General features: G+C 44.4%; 1 protein-coding gene across 1 annotated transcript in view; it reads left to right on the top strand.

Annotated features, from left to right (window-relative positions):
- Window positions 1-17969, top strand: part of LOC112566973 (cGMP-inhibited 3',5'-cyclic phosphodiesterase A-like) — a 73300-nt gene extending 55331 nt beyond the window's left edge. Inside the window, 12 exon segments of the mRNA XM_025243405.1 lie at window positions 126-836; window positions 1292-1612; window positions 10650-10713; window positions 10716-10760; window positions 12543-12671; window positions 13292-13479; window positions 14095-14298; window positions 14495-14656; window positions 15039-15216; window positions 15467-15541; window positions 15979-16133; window positions 16605-17969. Coding sequence (XP_025099190.1) covers window positions 126-836; window positions 1292-1612; window positions 10650-10713; window positions 10716-10760; window positions 12543-12671; window positions 13292-13479; window positions 14095-14298; window positions 14495-14656; window positions 15039-15216; window positions 15467-15541; window positions 15979-16133; window positions 16605-16853 — 2481 coding nt within the window. The 3' untranslated portion in view covers window positions 16854-17969.
- Window positions 17970-18195: the final 226 nt, after the last annotated feature.

Here is an 18195-nt window from a genome sequence, read left to right as displayed (position 1 = left end):
CGAAAAAAAATATTTAAAATGATTCAATCTTCCAGGAAGGGGCGGAAATAACAATTTGCGCATGCGTAGTGCAGAATATCATAGCTAATACAGGATTTCATCAATTTTTTGTTGCATTGTTTTAGCGGCTGCGTCGCAGTCTGCCGCCCAGCCTGATCCGGCGCATGTCCACCAGCACCTGGACGACCACCACCACAGCGACCGGCATGCCGACGTTGGAGCTCGAGCCGTGCCGCATGCGCTCTGCCAGCTTCCGGCACTCACGCGAGGGCACGCCGGGCTCCAGCCCCTCGGGCAGCCGCAGCAATTCGCCGTCGCCCTCCACCAACAACACGGTGGTGCTGACCATCCCCAAGTCCCGCTCCTTCTCCTTGGCCTCGGCCACCACTACCCACCCCAGCTACTCCAGGCGCTACTCGCGGAAGAGCGTGGCCAACGACGGCTCCCTCGTCACGGTCAGTGGAAGCAATTCCACCCCCGCCTTCGGTGGCAACGTGGTGGCCGCCGCAACCACCAGCACCGCCGCCATCCCTGCTACTGTCCCTGTGGGTGTCGTGGCTCCAATAAGCCCCACCCGTCTCGAGGCACGGGTGGACGGGAAAGGGTTGTCGCCGCTGGTCAAGGCCGAGCTGCAAGCGGAGGAGCAGGATGGCACGGAGGGGGCTTTTGGAGGCGGCGGCGGGGGACGAGCTGGGGGCACGAACACGGCAGGAGCCAGCCTGCTGCGGCAGCGGCTCATCACCTCGGATTACGAGAGCAGCGACTCACCCAACAGCAGCGACCTCAGCGACAACGTCGGCGTGGCGGAGGACGGCAGCAGCTCGTTGCGGAGAAAGGTGAGGCGCTCGGCAACCTTTGCCCTTTGCCCCTTAACCTGTCTTTTGGCTCACTATCTTGGGTGATCGTGCGCCTGTGTGTGTGCGCATGCGTTGTGGTGTGCGACTTATTACGCAAATGGGAGTTGAGCATTTAAAGAAGAAGAACCATTTTTTTTTCCTTTTTAATATGTGTTCCTTTTCCCCGTAATTTTTCTTTAAAGCAATACGGAATGTCAGTAAAGTATTTTGGGTGTTTGTGTATGTCCGAGTGTTTGAATGTTTACACGAATCCACACTTTTTTTTTTTGGGGGGGGGGGGTTGAGTGTCCTTTTGTCCTGTTCTTTATGACCCTGATGTTTACCTTAAAGACATTCTTCGTCGGCTGGGTTACCACCCACCTACCTCCCTCCTCCACATCCATTTCCCTGACCTTCTTGTCTCTCACGTGAGCTTTAACCCTTTTGTCGAGCAGGAAGGCCTCCGTCACCATGCAGGCCGCTTGAAAGTAACGTGCGACAGCAAGAGGCGGCCTCGTTCCACGGAAGCAGACGACTTGGAGAACGACGAAATCGAGGAGGAAGAGGAGGAACACCACGAGGCGATCGCTGAGGAGCGCGAGCAAGTGGAAGCAGACGACACACTGGAAGGACAGTTAGCGCTGGGCGAGAGGCGAGCTCTGTTCACGCTGGAGGACGTAGAAAATGTGGCTTTGTTGCAGAACACTAGGCTCAATGAGTGGGACTATCCGATATTCGAGTTAGCCCACCAGGAACAGACATTTATACTTAGCAAGGTGAGTCCTGTGTAGATGGTTTTTTAAGGTGTTTTAAGGTTTTCCCCGGGTCACTCACCTCTCCTTCCAAAATCCCTAGTTTATTGAAGAAGTGCGACATCTTCACAGGTTGTGAGTACGTGGGATACATCAACACACAGGTAAGTTCGACAGAATGTTTGGCGGTAGTGAGTGATAACTGGGTTAATTATTGTAGGTCCTCGACCTCCTGAATCAATCTGCATGCCCAGTCACAATGTTAACATATTCTGACACATTTTCTTCCCACTTCCATGTTTTTGTGATCGCTTTTCACGTTTTGTCAAATTGCTTCCCTTCCTCCTCCTCTCTCAACTACCACAACCACCGCTCGATGTCCCAGTGGTCAAGAGGGCTGATGCCCAATCTCTGAAGCTCGCCAGTTTGATACTTGCTCACCTCCTCCCATCAATCTGTGTCGAGAATGTCTACCTGAATCCATAGAGGGCTGGGGAGCAAGGCAGCGAAGAAGACGAGATACTCTCACAGAAAGTCAAACCCTGAGAACAGTGAAAATCTCCCCATCGAGGGGAAGGTTAGGGGATTGTCTTTACGATTTTAATCCACTATTAGATGATAAGGAAGTGGATAAATTATCCATCATCTTGTGTTCTTCGGGCACAAGTTTTGTTTGTGTGTTTTGAGGGTGGATGGTACGTGGGTGTGAATCGATATTTGCATATATATAAAGCTGTGAATGACCTGGACCTCTGGCCATTTTGCTTGCATGCCAATCCCGTGCCAGCCGATCTCATCCTGCTTCGGAAAAGTTAAATGTCTTTGATCCTATTTCTGGGTGAATTCACCTTCTTTCGTGTTTCATTAAAGTCTGTCCAGGCGCGTGTGTTTGAGAGATTCGTCTCGCTGAGTGCAATTCCCGTGGGCTTTGTGCTGGACTGCATGGAGGAGCAGGGGCCGTTGTCTCTCGGCTCCACAGCCACGAGGAGCCCTTTGAGAGGAGATTAAAAAAAGGGGGGTAGGATAGGGGTTGGGGAGGATAGGGTAGAGTGATGATTTCTTGGTAGGAGAAAGCCATGTGGGCGGGTGTGTGGGTGATGGAATGAACATTGTCGCGTGATGTGCTGGGAGAGATTTCACCCGTCTGGTGACACATAGCAACTGTCGACTTCATCTTGTATGCTGCCGAGCCGTCGATAACCCTGTCACCTGTCTCTGCAAACGAAATGCTACCATTTGACTAAATAAAAGAACAATGAACAAGGTTAATTCCCAGAAATGTGTAGTAGAAAGCAGTCCAAGGAAGAGAGAACCAAGCGCCGACTGTCTTTGTGCATTCATGTGAGTAGAGACAGTCTTAATCCGTGGGTAGGCAAAGTCAAAACGAAGTGGACTACTGTACACAAATCTTTTTCCAAAGATAAATTTTATAGGGACACTACTAATACCATCTGAGTGGTTCCCTGGTTCAAGTGACCTTATGTTGTATCCATTTAAATTGTATTGATTGATTGATTGATTGCGGAAATTGAAAGAACTCTATCCGATAGCATAGATTGAGGGCACATGTCTGTGAGGATGGGAAATCACTTCTGTGGATGTTGAGACATTCATGAAGACAGCAGGATATTGTGTAGAAACCATTAAACAAACCAGGGTTTATGTTGTGACAAGAAGATTGCATAGGAATAAATTTGATATCGGGTTCCAACAGCTGATGCTTCATTCAACCAGTGTGCCGCACCAGAGCTAGACGGGGCTTGGTCATGTGACTTGACATGGCCTGGGCCTAACTTTAATAACGGATGTAAAACACTAAAATATCATCATCCTGTTCATTAAAACACTTCATTATTCAAAACATTACAACTCCATGCCTCACTCTCTGCTCAGTCTGCTCATCTCCACTCACCTCTGTTCACAGGAATCAAACCTCTGTTCAAGCAAACAATGTTCAAGCACCTACTTTGTATAACTCAGTTTTCCTTCAATGTCGCTACCATAGAAGCAACTTATGTGACTGCTCTTAATGGACAAACTGTCACAAAGAAGCTTGAACAGTACCTTGGGACGTCCATAATGAAAAGAATACTTGGCCTTGTTGCATTCTCATCCAAAATAATCCTTCAGGAGGAGAAACATCACTCGATGAATTTATTGTCTCCTTGCAGTGTACAACCAAAGCTTCTGTGCACTTCACCTTCAGCAGCAGACGACTTTATTTACTCAAAATAAAACAAACACATCTAGTGAAGAGCCACCATTGGCCAGGAAAGATCACGTGACTTTCATAATGCTTGTTGCCATAGACAATCTGCCCATTGTGTACTGTTGCTGCATCACCTCATCATCGTCAGGTTTTTTGTTCACTGGACAGTTAGTTGCTCTTCCTGTGCTGGGCACCGAGCTTGTCTTTTTGACAGAGAAACATTCTAGACACGTGCACTCGCTGCTACAGAAGGGCAGCATACACATGTAATTATTATTATTACTGCATATTACAATGAGAAATGTATTGTTAATGTCACAGCTGACAGCAGTATTACTTGGTAGATGCAAGGAAAAAGCTGGACCTGGAGTTCCTGTCATTCTTTCTTTTCTTTTTTTTTCTTTTTTTGAACATACAACTAGATGGTGTTGTTGCTTCAGAATTACGAAAAGCAGAGAAAACGCGGAGTGCATTCATACATTTCATACATATAAAACTTGTAGATTTGCAGATTCCTGAAAATAAAACTATTTGGGTAACAATTTTTTATAGACAATGTTTAGCATAATATTTTTGAAACCTGCTTATTTTTGCCACAAACTGCTGTATGCGGAATATTCTTTTGGAGAAGACCACATTCGGACAGCTCAGTGTAGCTGGCAACTCTGAAGACGAGATTAAGTCACGTGAGCCCGGTGACCAACCGCAAGGTTCAGACGGGGTCCCTGCAAAATGGTCTTTTTTGAAGAAAATTTGCGACACACACAGTGCATCCATTTCTTCTAAATCATTATCCCGACGGTTTGATTAAACCCCTCAGCTCATTCCCGTGATACCTGTAGCAGTCTGCTCCCATCTCTCGCCGTCTACCTGGTCGATTTCCATGGTAACGATCTCGGGAGTCACGTCCTCCTTGAACTGTCTGTCGCTGTGCAGTGTTGTGGGGGAAGGTCTGGACGAAGGTAGCAGGGTCAAGGTGAAGGTGGAGGGGTCGACACTGAGCGAACTAACCCGGTACTCTTTAGAGGGAGCGGTTGTGCAGTGACAAGGTTGTGTGAAAGTTCTTCCGTAAATACTGAGTTTACCGTGTCAGCCGACAGAAGCGTGACTTGAGACACTGCTTGTGATTATTTTTAAATACGATTTGCAGAATATAAAACACGAGTGTAACAGTTCTCGGATCATTATCCCGAGTCTTGTCGTGTAGTAAGACAAAAAGCTTTGAGTGTGGGCGGAGTTTATGGTGGTGGTGGTGGGGGCAGAGAAAAACGTTTGTTAAACATAGCATCTAGTAACACTAGTCGCTATCTCGCAGAGACCCACCATAGCAACCGCATCCGCTATCACTTGTTCATCAACTACCATCACCGTTATCTCCGACGACCTGACAAGTGACGGTGGTGATAAGGGGAGATGAGGCGGCGGTAGTCAGTTCCGCTGGCGTTGGAAGGAGGCGGGGAATGGCTTGCTTCCGGTTTGGCAGAAAGCGCCAGCGAATGTGAAAACAAGCTAATTAGCTTGTCTTAATTAGAGGCAAAGGGAGACAAAAGGGAACATTTGGAAAGGGCCGTGGCGGGTGGTGGGGGCGGTGGAGGAGGAGATAAGCTCTTGTGGGCTTTGAAGTCACCCACCTGTACTTAACAGGTGAGCGTGAGGTCGTTACAAGTAAGCTTACCTGTATTGGAGTTTAAACACAAACACGCTGGTCTGAGAGGAAGGCGCTTTCAATAAATTGCTTACCGGTTGTTTAATCTGTTGTCTTCTACGGGAATTTCCAGGAATATCCCATAGATAGGAAACAGTCCCACAGACTTTAGCAGGGTTAGGGGTGGCGGCTGGAGGTTCACGCTGAGCCAGCATCTAAGGCTTCATCATGAAAAATAGTACGCGGTGTAAACAGGAGCAGAGAAATAGCAAGTGCCCGAGACGGGATCTGAACATACGACAGTCATTCGTCACCGGACTGGTGACAGGCGGAGACTACTGCAGACCTTCATGAGAAATCAGTATTATTCCACATTATGTTCCGTGTTGTCTCACGGGGATAGAAAACAGTTCTGCACTTGTACAGAGGCACAATAACTGTTGTGTTAATGTGTTCTGACAGTCATTATCTCTGGTGGGTTCTTTTCCCTTCGTGTTTGTGTTTATTTTTTATATTCTGTGAAGTTTCGATAGTCTGTGTTCTCAGAAGGAGAAGAAGACAGTGTTTTCGAGTTTTTAATAATTTTTAATAATTTTAATAATAGTAGTGTCGAGGACGCCGATAAAATATTTTCACACAGACCAGACATCTATCACATATCACTAAGTACAGATGTACTCGCACTCGTTTTTAAAGATGGTTTTGGTGAAGGACAACTCTTAATGTGTCGTGGCCTTAGTGGACAGCCACTGTGGAGCAGGTTTCTTGCCGAAAAAAGGCAGATCCGTTGTCTTGGTGGCAGTTTACCAAGCAGAATGTGTAGGTTATCTCATTATGGACAGTAGATGGCGCGCTGAGACGCTCAGTAGATTTTATCATTGAGGAGGAGAGGTGTTAGCTCGGGTAGACCTGTGTTTTTCTGTGACGGTTTCTGTGTAGACGATGACCTGCGCGGAATTTTTCATCGTCCTCCCTTCTCTCCTTCATGCCAGCTTTCAGACCATTGGCCCCCCACACACGTGAGAGAGAGAGGGAGGGAGATGCTTTGGTGTCCACCATGGGGTGACTGATAATGCTGTTTGTTCTATTGTTTTGTTGATACCATCAAATTCCGACCCTAGACGACACTTTTGATGCTTAATGGAGACAGAAAAAAAGATGGAAATCATGATGAGTATGGGTACGGGCCGCTTAGTGATTATGATCTGTCTTTCTGTCTGAAGCAAGAGCATCTCACACATGCACCTCTGAACAAACAAAAGCACACACGCACAAACACATACATGTATATATCAGTTCATCAACTCTCACACATCCAGCCACCCAGCCAGTAATGAGCAGATGCAAGTGGCAATAATAACAAACATAAAAGCTGCATCTATTAATAGATTGACATCATAATAATAACACACAAGCTCCGTCCGTCAAGCAAGATTTACAAAGTAACAACAACAAACTTTAGTTCCATCCATTAATAAACAGATTTACATAATTAAAACAAACTGTGTGCACAAGGGTTCTAGTGTTTGTTTTGAAACGAGTCGAAGCTGTGGACGTTGAAAAGAGTGCGGTTACAGGTGTTAATTTACTGCACTTACAGGTGTTAACTGTACTGCACTTTCTAGTATTTATTATAGTGCGCTTTTATTTGTTCATTGAAAGGTTGTTGCTCGGGAAGCGTGCCGCTCGAACCATACAGACTGACTTTAAATGCAGTTTGTTTACTGGTACACAATGCTGGCATAAAAGATTTTTTTAAAAGTCAACCCGGACTTCTTTACGATCAACAAGTGCAAAACTTCAGCTCCTCAGAAGCCAGGTAGATCAGTGGGAATAACTACCCCTCCCTCTCCTCCCTCTCCTCCCCTCGTCGCAGATAGAGGAAGACATTGACAACAGCGACTTTGGCAAGCGGCCCTGCAGGTAATCTCCAGGTAACGAAACACAGAAGAAACCTGTTTCGCATCGCCATTTAAAAAGAAAGGAAAGAAAAAAAAAGAACACTGGAGGGTTTTAAAAAAAGAAAGGAAAATGTGTTGGGGCTGCGGTGGAATGAAGGAAGAGCGCTTGCCAGCACTGGCGGTAACGAGTATGAACCTGAGCTGAAAAATTGCAGTCACTTCAAACAGCAGCGGGGATGAGAGAAGATTCTCGTGACTGTGGAGAGCACGAGGTCCGTGTGTTGTCGTTGTTGTTGTGCTCCAGACCGCTGGCTGCGAGGAAAGCCTGTGTTTGGCCAGAAGTGTCGGAATGAATGAATGGGTGAGTGAATGCGAATTGTGGCACGGTGGAGCTGCCGAGGTTTAGGCGCTCGGACACATACCGCAGATGATGATGATGATGATAAATGGCTGTTTTCCTACCTCAGTAGGCAGCGCGCAGTGTTTCTCTCCTCCCCTCCACTCCCCCCTCGTGCAGAGGTAGCAGGTGAGAGAAAGCAAATGCAGGAGCGGATTCCTCCCCAAGGCCGCCCTCAGAGAGAGAGAAGCTACTTTTCTCACTAACTAATGTTTAGCGTGTTCTTTCCTTAACCATCCGCCAGTGTGAACTCTGTCAGGTCGGACAGTCCTTGTCGTGAACCTAAGTGTGATTTGCAAAGGGGAGTTGATGTCTTCATCACTGCTTATCTAGTCATGACGATGATGATGATGTGTTGTTGTATTTGTGCGCGTGTGTCCATACACGAGTATGTGGTATATGTGTATACGCGTGTAAATGTGTGCGTGGAGAAGGTGGTTCGGGGTTATCTCTGCTCTCAAATCTCTCTCTCTCTTTTTTTTTTGACTTATGTGCCTGTCTGTTAGGATGTGTTTATTTTCGTTTAATTTCAGGGTTCCCTAGTGTCGGTCACCGTGAAAGATACAGTACTCTTACGATTAAGATTGCAACCACGCGCGCCGTCATAATTTCTGTAGCTTGTTTCTGGTGATACTCCGATCGCTAACGAGGGAACTATCTGTTCGTTCTTCCTTCTGTACTCATCAGGCTCACCTGCTTCCTCACCTGTCCACATCCGCATGCGCGCAGAAAGTTGTGGACAGCAAATCCACAGACGTGTCCTCCAGCTAAGTAGATGTTTGTGACTGGCCCTCTCTGCCCACCCTGGCAGCAGTATACGGGTATTTTCTCCTGTGGCAGAAGTTTTGGACGATTTTCTCCTGTGCTGACCGTAAAAACATTGTCTTTTTATCGCCTGCGTTACTTTTCCCTTCGTTGACGTGTTTAGTGGCGCCGTCTAGCGGTGTGTGTGGAGCGCGTGGTTATTGCTGGACATCAGTGTGCACGGCTGTGCGTGCCTTGGTGTATCTATGCGTGTGTGCGTGAAAGTCGAGAGAGTATCATGTATATGCGCTGGTTCGTTTGTGTGTGTGTGTGTGCGCTTTGTTTCTCTCCTCGTGGTTCATTTCCATCTTTCCACCTTTTTCGTTTTTCGAGCCGGCTGTGGAATATCGATTGTCTAAATGTGACAGGTGAATCGAAGCCAATCGAGGCTGACAGACAGGTACCACTGGTTACTAGCAGCACGCATGTAGTCTGCCATGGCCACGCCCCTCACCCCCACCCCTGACGCCCAACTCGCCACATCTACCCACGTTCGGAGTAACACCTTGACAACCGCCATTGACATCGGGGGATGGGAAGAATTACGCAACTTTAATGCGCGGTCCTTTGCCATTATTAAAAACAATAAAAAAAAAGTTCAGTGCAGCTAGAGATGGAAGGGTTTGTGTAAGCTCCTCCCCCACCACCACCCCAGTGTAAACGAAGTTTTCGTGAAAAACAAGGGGAAAGTATCAAGTGTCTCAAAACTTTTAGACAATCTTTGTGAAACATCGGTCTTGCGGCTTCTTTAAACAGTTGTAAGTTTTAGAAACAACCAGCGTCATCCTCCCCCACCTCCCATCCTTAACCAACATCGCCGCCCGTACAACATGCATGCTTTTTCTAGAAGCTAAAATGTAAAAAAAAAAAAAGAATAAAACTACAAAACAACACTGGTCTGAATTAACTGCTAGAAGTGTGTTTAGGTTTAGAAGAGGTGGGGAAACAGCAGGTCTAAAGGATGTAGATGTGGGTGCGTGAGGAGCACCGTGTCCTGCCAGCAGGTTCCTTGGTTTTGAGGGTGAAAGGATCTTCGGTTCACCGCTAACGAGACAGGTGACTGATGTGGGAGAAGACAAGCTGGCCTAGAACACTGCCCCCGCCTCTTGCCTTCTTAGCGGCCGGCCTTTTCATCTTCCCCCTCACCGGTTGAAATAACACTGTGTTTACTTGAAGTGCACATCACTGCAGGCTCACCTTTCTTTGTTTATATTTTTATTTTTGTGGAAGGTTAGGCACGGTCGCCTCTTTGTTATTCTTCATGCACACTTGAATTTAGTGATTGGTGTTGACCATCCAGCTGTGCTTGTGAGCCATTCACTGCCCAGCTGTATTGGTAATGAGCCGTTGACCATCCAGCTGTGCTTGTGGTGAGCTATTAACCCTCCTGCTGTACTTGTAGTGAGCCATTTGCCGTCCCTCAGTACCAACCGCCTATAGGTGAGATCTGCACCAGATGCCCTTATCAGCAACCCTCCCATGATTGCTTAGAATCTGTCAAGAAGGGAGACAAAATTTGTGGGTGACTTCCCCAACCCTCCAGAAGGAAAGACATTCATCCTCTGTCAATCTGGCCTCCCTGTCGGAGTTTACATCCCGGTGTATTTCTGTCTAATTTGGATTTTCCTGCTTAACATCAGCTCTTGTTGTTGTCGAGGTGACAGGTGGCTGGAGGTGAAGGAAAATACATTTTTGTTTTTATCACGCTGATCTTGTCAGTTTTGGAGGATAAGGAGGCGTCTTGTGCAGCTGCGACTGATAAACAGGATAAAAACAAGTGACTAAAGTCTACTTGATAAGGAGGAGAAAGTGCGGATGGTTCCATCATTACACTCTCTTCTCTTCCCTCTCCCCACCATTTTTTTCACATCACTTATCATTTCTTTTCATTCACTACCATCTTCTTTTTTGCACTCTTACCAATCTTACTCCCTGATAACCACCACCACAACCAGTGCTTTCAAATTTTTGGCTATTTCCACCTGCATGCATCCTTTACATCCTGTCCCCTACAACATTTCATCCCTATAGTTTGGCTGCACCTTTGAATCAGCCTGCACTAAACTATTTTTATGTGTACTCGTGCACTTCTTTTCCTTTCGCAGGTAGCGTATAAATTATTTACAGAAGTGGGTCTGATGGAGACATTCCGGATACCTGTGGTTGAATTCTCAACTATTTCCATGGCTTGGAGCTGGGCTACAGAGATAAACCATGTGAGTAAATGTCGCTGCGCTGGTTACACATTCGGTGCTTTTTTTGCGGTCAAATGATTTGGCAGTGAGTAATCTGCAAGCTCATGAAGATTTTGTGTGTGTGTCTGAGTGCAGTCGTCCTTATGTGTATTGACACATTTGTTGTTTGGAGTGAAAGTTGTCATTTGCCTGTTTAAAATAAGCTTCAAATAAGTATGTTTACAAAGAAAGATGTGTGTTTATACAGCCCATTGTGTGGTGAGAAGCACTATATAAATGTGGAGTATCTTATGTATACACACACATATTATAAATATATATAAAAAATGGTGGTAATGAAGAAAGAAGAAGCAGGTGTAAAAGGCCAAGAAGTAATTGTCAGTATCTGCTTGAGGTACCTAAGTCTGGACATTCTCTCAACCCTCCTACAACCCTGCTCTGAGACCGCAGCACTGCTAAACTTTTAAGAGAAAATATTTAGTGGACAAACCTCTGGGCATGACAGCTACAGGATTTTGTCTGAGCTGCATGGTATTACAGGCAGCTTAAAAAAGCTAATATGGAACTGAAAAGGCTGTTAGAATTTTCCTTTCCAGCAGTGTCGGTCTTCTTATGCATGAAAGGAATTCAGGCATGGCTATCCTCAGGATAAGTAGGACTTATTCTGGAGTTTTAGTCCTCATTCCCTAGTGATAGGCTCGCAACCGATTGATGTCTCCTCAGGCAGAGGGCAGCCAAGTTGATACAGGAATTATGTAGACATGATACGCAGACATGCCAAAGGCATGACAAACACAATACAGAAATGTCAAACCCCATCAGGCATGTGACAGACTTTACACAGACACTACAGAGGTGTAGAGCAGATCAGACAGAATCATGATAACATAATGTAAATGTTGACATTTGTTAATTATGGACTGTCTGAGTACCTTAGGCCCCACCCCCTCCACTGACTTTTCAGCCACCAGTAAGAAACCTGGCCCACTCCAGATAACATCCACATGGATGAGAGGCAGACTAAAACTTCTACATCCCTGATTCTGAATTTCTACTTCTACCACCCTGATCCTTATTAATTACAAGTAGATTTTCGTAGTGTATTTCCCCATTTTTAAAGTAGGCTCAGTGGGCTTTACAAAAGCACATTGTATATACACAAATACAGAGTCAAATAAATGAATAGACCACAGATCCGTAGTCCAATCATATTGGTAGAGGAACATTGGAAGAAAAATAAATTTTCCAGTCTTCCCATCTTTCACTCTAAAGTCAGCCGCACTAATCTTGACAATTGATAATGAAAAATATAAGGAACGATGCGGCTGAACCCTTTACATGCTAAGCAGAAGAATAACCGTAGAGAACAGCAGTGGTGTAGAAGGATAAACACATAGTGGTGGGCATGTCTCCCAAATACTAGCCGTCCATTCAGCCTTCAGCAGTGCTTGGCTTGTGTAACTGTTCCCGCCTTTGCCAGCAAGCGAAGCTCTGCTTTTATTTTATTACTTAGCTTGATTGGAGGGATGTTAATTATTCATCAGCATGCATGCTTACAAAAACCTTATTCCAAAGACCTTATTCCATCCTTATTGGATTAACATGGTGTGCACAATGCAGCTGTGGTCAGAAAGGCAAGAGTAATATTAATCTTGAAAAAAAAATTTTTACATTTGTCAAATAAGATTTCTTGAAGAATGTCTGTTGGAAATCTTCACAGATAGTCTGTGCACAGCACATGCATGTATTCACATGTAATTGTACAAACAACAAATTATCTTCTGTTGCTCTGTTTTGATTCAGACCATAATCGTGTACACGCCACTGATGTTCTACATGGTGTGTACTACCTCACGACCAGGCCCATCCCTGGCTTCACTCAAATCAACATGGTGGAGGTGCTTTCTCGACATGGGTCATCAAGTGAGTCTGGTGCGTGCAGCTCTAACATGGACGGCTTTTGATTTTCTCTGATCATTCCTCGCTATCTTCCTTTCTCTTGGCCAACTCCTTTTGACTCTCTTGTGATGTCTGGGTGCAAACAACTCACTGGAATTGATGTTGCGATATGCTGTGACCCATGTGTGCATGTAAATACCAGCTAGCATGAGTAAATAAAAAAATGAAAAAACATATCTGGGTTGGAAGTGATGTAGCGTATTGAAAGAAAAAACTTTTGCTATTTTAAAAAAAACTATCACATGACAGTGTTTCTGAAACTTCTTATTATTTACAGTGTTTCTTCTTTTTTTACTATAACTAATGCTTTTGCAGCTAACGTCATGCAGCTAACACTACTGACAAAGTGGATTTGATTAACTGTTTAAAAATAAGTAGATCAGAATGCATTGCGGATTAATTTTTTGCAGTTTACATTTCTTGCTCCGCCACAAAGTAGACAGACATGTTTTATTGACTAACTTTGAATAATTAAAACTGTAAGGATTTAATTTAGCTTCATTTTCACACAAGACAGACACATGGTGGAAAAAGTGACATTTATTCCAGAATGGCAGAAAATTCATAAAAGCTGCGTTTTGCATTATCTTCAGAATGCGAAGGAGGGGAGAGGAGTAGCTTTACACACAGAACCAGTTTTCTGGCAGAAGACACCTATGGCATCATGGGCGGAAACATCCCAGCATTAGAGCTGATGGCATTATACACTGCTGCAGCCATGCACGACTACGACCATCCCGGACGAACTAATGCCTTTTTGGTGGCGACACACGCTCCACAGGTGAAAACCTTGCAGACGTGCATGCTAATTTACGGATCATAGAAACTGAAAGTTAATTTTCAAATCATTCATTTAAAGAATAATTGTGCTTTGTTTGCTCATCGCAGAGACAACATTCCCTTCTTAGTGTTGCTGACAGTTGCTCAGTATTCTGTTATACCTCTGCCACACCACCCCTCTGCCAACCTCAACACTTTTTGTCTAATTTCTCAGCACAAATGGTTTCTGAAATGTAGGTCTGAAAAAGCAAAAAGAGAAGTGTGAATAACATTTTATCTACTACAAGAATTTAAAGCAAGGTATTAGCTTTCTTTAAATAAATAAACTCTACACTGTTAACAAAGCTGTCAAGCAATGTCAGGTACAGGGGAGTTCAGAAGCTGTTATGTAATATATTTTGTAATGTCTAGGCTGATCTATCTCATTTCGATGTGAAGTGAGGCTTCATTGCCTTCTTAGTTAAAATACCAGATGTCCAGTCCTGTAGATCTTGGTTAAAATAGCCCCAGAATCATGTATGTGAAGCTTATGTTTAATGTTTATAAGTTGCTTAATCAGGATTCATATGTAGATAACAAGATGGGATATCTTTTATGTTCTGCTGTCTTCATACAGGCTGTGCTGTACAACGACCGCTCGGTGCTGGAGAACCACCATGCCGCAGCTGCCTGGTCTCTTCTGCTACACCACCCTGAAAACTACTTCCTTACAGGCCTGGAGTCTGCTGAATTCAAACGTTTTCGATTCCTGGTTATAGAAGCCATCCTGGCCACAGATCTTAAGCGGCATTTTGAGATCTTAGCTGAGTTCAATGCTAAGGTGGGGAAGAACTGGAGAGAAAGAAGGAAAGAGAGAAGAAAGTGTGTGTGTTTATGCATGTGTACATGTGTATATTGTAGTTTTATGTGGTTTATTTACTTAACAAGTTTATGAACCTTGTGGTGAAGCAGTTTTTTTTCCCCCACTCTCTGTAATGTTTCTGCTTATATTGTTTCTTTATTTATGCGTTTATCAGGTGAATGATGAAGATGCCCAAGGAGTGGACTGGACAGTAGAGACTGATCGTTTACTGGTGATGCAAATGGTCATAAAGTTAGCGGACATCAATGGTCCTGCCAAGACACACCCACTACACTTGCAGTGGACCATGCGCATTGCTGAGGAGTTTTATGAGCAGGTGACTGCCAGCGAATGTTTGGCTAGCTTGTGCTGCTCCATTTTCTTTAGTGCTGCAAGAATTTTCATTTTGCAGTATCTAATTATATTGACGGAATAATTTATCATTTTCATCTGAAACCTGTATATACATTTTACTTACAAATGTGTATACATTATCTACACAATAATGTATTTGTCCATGCATGCATTATGCGCACACACATAGTTATTTACCCTCCCAACCATTAGCTGGATGGCTAATTTCAATGTGAAGCAGTTCATTAAATGAGTAGCAATGACTGCTTACAAGAATATTTCACCTAAATCCATTTTGGAGTAGAATATGAACGATAGAGATTATAAGAGTGCTTTAATCACAACTGAAGTCTGCTGTTTGACAGGGTGACGAAGAAGCAAGACTTGGAATGCCCATTTCACCTTACATGGACAGGCGCAATCCGCAGCTAGCAAAGCTGCAGGAAACCTTCATTAACCACCTGGTGGCACCCCTGTGCAATGCCATGGTCATGGGTGGCCTTGTGCCTGGCACGTGGGTTGAAGAAACCAGTGACAATGAATGTGAGGATGAAACACTTTTATTTCATTTCACAGTGTTATATGGCTTTTGTTTGTGTGTGCTTGTGTGTGTGCATGCATGCATTTATTGTTATGAAGTCTAATTACAAAATCTGAATCAGTATTAAAATAATTATCTGAGATTATAAGAATTCAGAGAACATCCCCTGAGTATATATTAGGTTGGAGTACTGGCTGATGGTATTTGGAGGTGTTGGAGAGGAAAACTCTTTAAAGCCTCTTGATGTTGCAGGTGCCTCAGACACAGAGAAAGGGGACAGTACTTGCAAGGACACAGATGAGGAGGGAGAAACAGATGGAGAATCAGGTCTGGGCAAGGTTCAGTCTTTGTGTGCTTTCCTTAAATGGGAAAACAGCTTAAAAAATCTCTAAAAAGACATTTTCCCAATTTTTGAAAGCATTATTAATAATTCACTCCTCCAGTTATCTAGCAGCCCTGTGAATGGAGCATGAGGATATTCGTATACTCTCTCACCAGAGTGTATTCTTAGAATCATTGACATGAACATTTTTATAAACCTTAGTGCTTCAGTGCAGATTTGCTCATTTACTTCCAAGTAATATCTCTGTTCTTAATGAATTCGCAGATGGTTATAAATCAAGATCTGATTTTTAACATTTATTAAAAATAATTTTGTTGACTAGAGAAATATATTTAGGAGATGGTGTTGGTCTTTTGGAGCAAATCGTGTAGTATGATCTCAGTCAGTATTTTTTAGCGTGCTTGTGAATCTTTGCCCGCAGGCCCAGTGGTGCCAAAAAAGCGTAAGAAACCCAGAAAGGTAAACTGTCTGTTGACAAAGAACTTGAAGGAAAATTATGAGCACTGGGTGGCCCGCATGGCCGAGGAAGCAGCCCAGAAGGAGGCCCTTGAAGCTGTTGCAGAAGCTAATGTACAGGTATGTCATGAGTCAGTGTGGGCAGGTTACCTTCTTATACAGATATGGGATAGAGTGATGAGGGCAGGTGACTCTGTGGTACAGGTATAGCATGAGAAGTGTGTGCTTTGAAGGTGCTCCTTTTTTTGGTTTTTAGTCTGATGTGCCTGGGATGGTTACATTTTGATCGCAGGAGCTGTATATTGTGACAGCTTTATGTTTATCCTCATCAGGATTGTGTCTTTAATTTTGATGCTACTTTATGGTATTTGCTTTGACATCTGCAGATGATGCTTTCGCCTGTTTCTAAACATTACTTAACTAGTTATTAGATCTTCCTCAATTTTTCTCGAAGCCTTTTTGAGTTGCTAAGTGATGAGTTGGTGGTGTGTGCTTGTGAAACTGAGAGTTTAACACATATGGGGTTGGGGTTGTTTTTTTTTTTTTTAAGCTTGCCTCCTGGAGTGTTAAATAATCTGATTTATTTTCTAGGATGCTTTAGCTGTGTCTGAGAAAACAGAAATGGAACCAATCAAAGAGGAGTCTGAATCTCTACCCCAGTCCAATGCATCCTCTGCAGATTCAGAGACAAGATGCAACATTGATAGTTCGATTGGCTTGGCAGTGACCATGCTTGCTGCCTCCTCCTCCTCATCATCATCGTCGTCATCATCGTCATCAACAGTGCCATTGCCACAACCATTGACGTCAAAAGCAGCTGATGATGCTGAGAACACATAATGTGACATCACAGGGCTTGTGCAGGCGAGATCTCAGAATGAGAGTGAAGTGTCTCACTGGAGAATCACTTCTGGGGACTGGGAGTCACAATTGACAAGCTTATCAGCGAAGCAAGAAGGGACGATTGCTCCAACATTCAACGCAAGCAGCTGAAATGACATTAACATGTGAACTGAATGCTTGTCAAGGCCCCGCCCCTTATTCAACAACTCCCCTCCCTCCCATCCATTTTCCTCTCCACACACCCCTCCACCAGCTTGCCCCACCCACTTAAAGCTCGAGTGATGTCTGGCGTCTGTGGCAATGGAATCAACGGTTCTGTGCAGTGGGGAGGGTTGAAGTAATGCGAGTTTTCCTGCTTCTTTCTTTCTTCATCATTTCGTCTCTGGAACTAAGATGTGGTGACATGAAATACCACCTCGAGCATTGCATCAGTTATGTAATGCAAAGGCATTAACGAGGGCTGCCAGACTGTAGCATACACTTTCCCCATGGAAGGAAAGTGTGCAGGGCTGTCGGTCCGACTGTATTGGCCATGGCCATTCTGTGGAGAGAAGTTTTTGATGTTCTAGCTGACTTCATCAGTTTGATGTCTCAGCATTAAGTTTGCAACCTAGAGTATTTTAATTTAAAAAAGAAAAAGATTTGTTTCATTGTGATCCTTCCTGCTGCTGTTCTTACGGCAGGTTGTTGGTGCAATATTTTTTTAAGCGCACTGCTGCTGGGGAGGGGGGAAATGAAAAATGAGAAGAAAAGTATCAAAAAGCTGTCTCAGAGGTATATACCCTCGAGTTGTAAAAATTATGTGTACAGCAAGGTGAGATATGCGGCAGGTAAAACATAATGCAAGGTGAAAGACGAGGTTAACATCAGAACAGAAAAAAAAGATTGAAATTGTGGAGTATAGGCTATCACCACAGCAAGTTGACATGCCACCTTCAACCAGGATAACTAACTATTATATTTTGGATTTTATTTTTGGTTTGTTGAAGGAATGTTTTGTCACTGCACCTGGCACAAGCCACAAGCCGTGGACCAGTAGGCATGTTTGCTGCTTGCAATCACTGAACTGTGCTCATAGATGGCATAATGTGTCAGATGACCATGGTTGCATAGCATGCATGTGCAGTGCCATACAGGCTCCCTTGCTGTGAGGATGATCCATGTGGTGTACAGCTGGCAAGGAGCACCGTGTTGGTGTTCTCACTTGCTGCAAGCTTGTGTTGTTTACAGGAGGAGAAACACCTGTGCTAGACTGCGGGAGCTTGCTGACTTCAGTGTACAGCATCACATAGTCACACGGCCACCGCATGGCAGATGTGATACCTGACAGTGCCAACCC

Source organism: Pomacea canaliculata, linkage group LG6 (genome assembly GCF_003073045.1).
Source record: "Pomacea canaliculata isolate SZHN2017 linkage group LG6, ASM307304v1, whole genome shotgun sequence".
NCBI classification, from domain to species: Eukaryota; Metazoa; Mollusca; class Gastropoda; order Architaenioglossa; family Ampullariidae; genus Pomacea; species Pomacea canaliculata.
The sequence above is the reverse complement of the archived record's forward strand: the minus strand, read 5'-3'. Positions and strand labels throughout refer to the sequence as shown.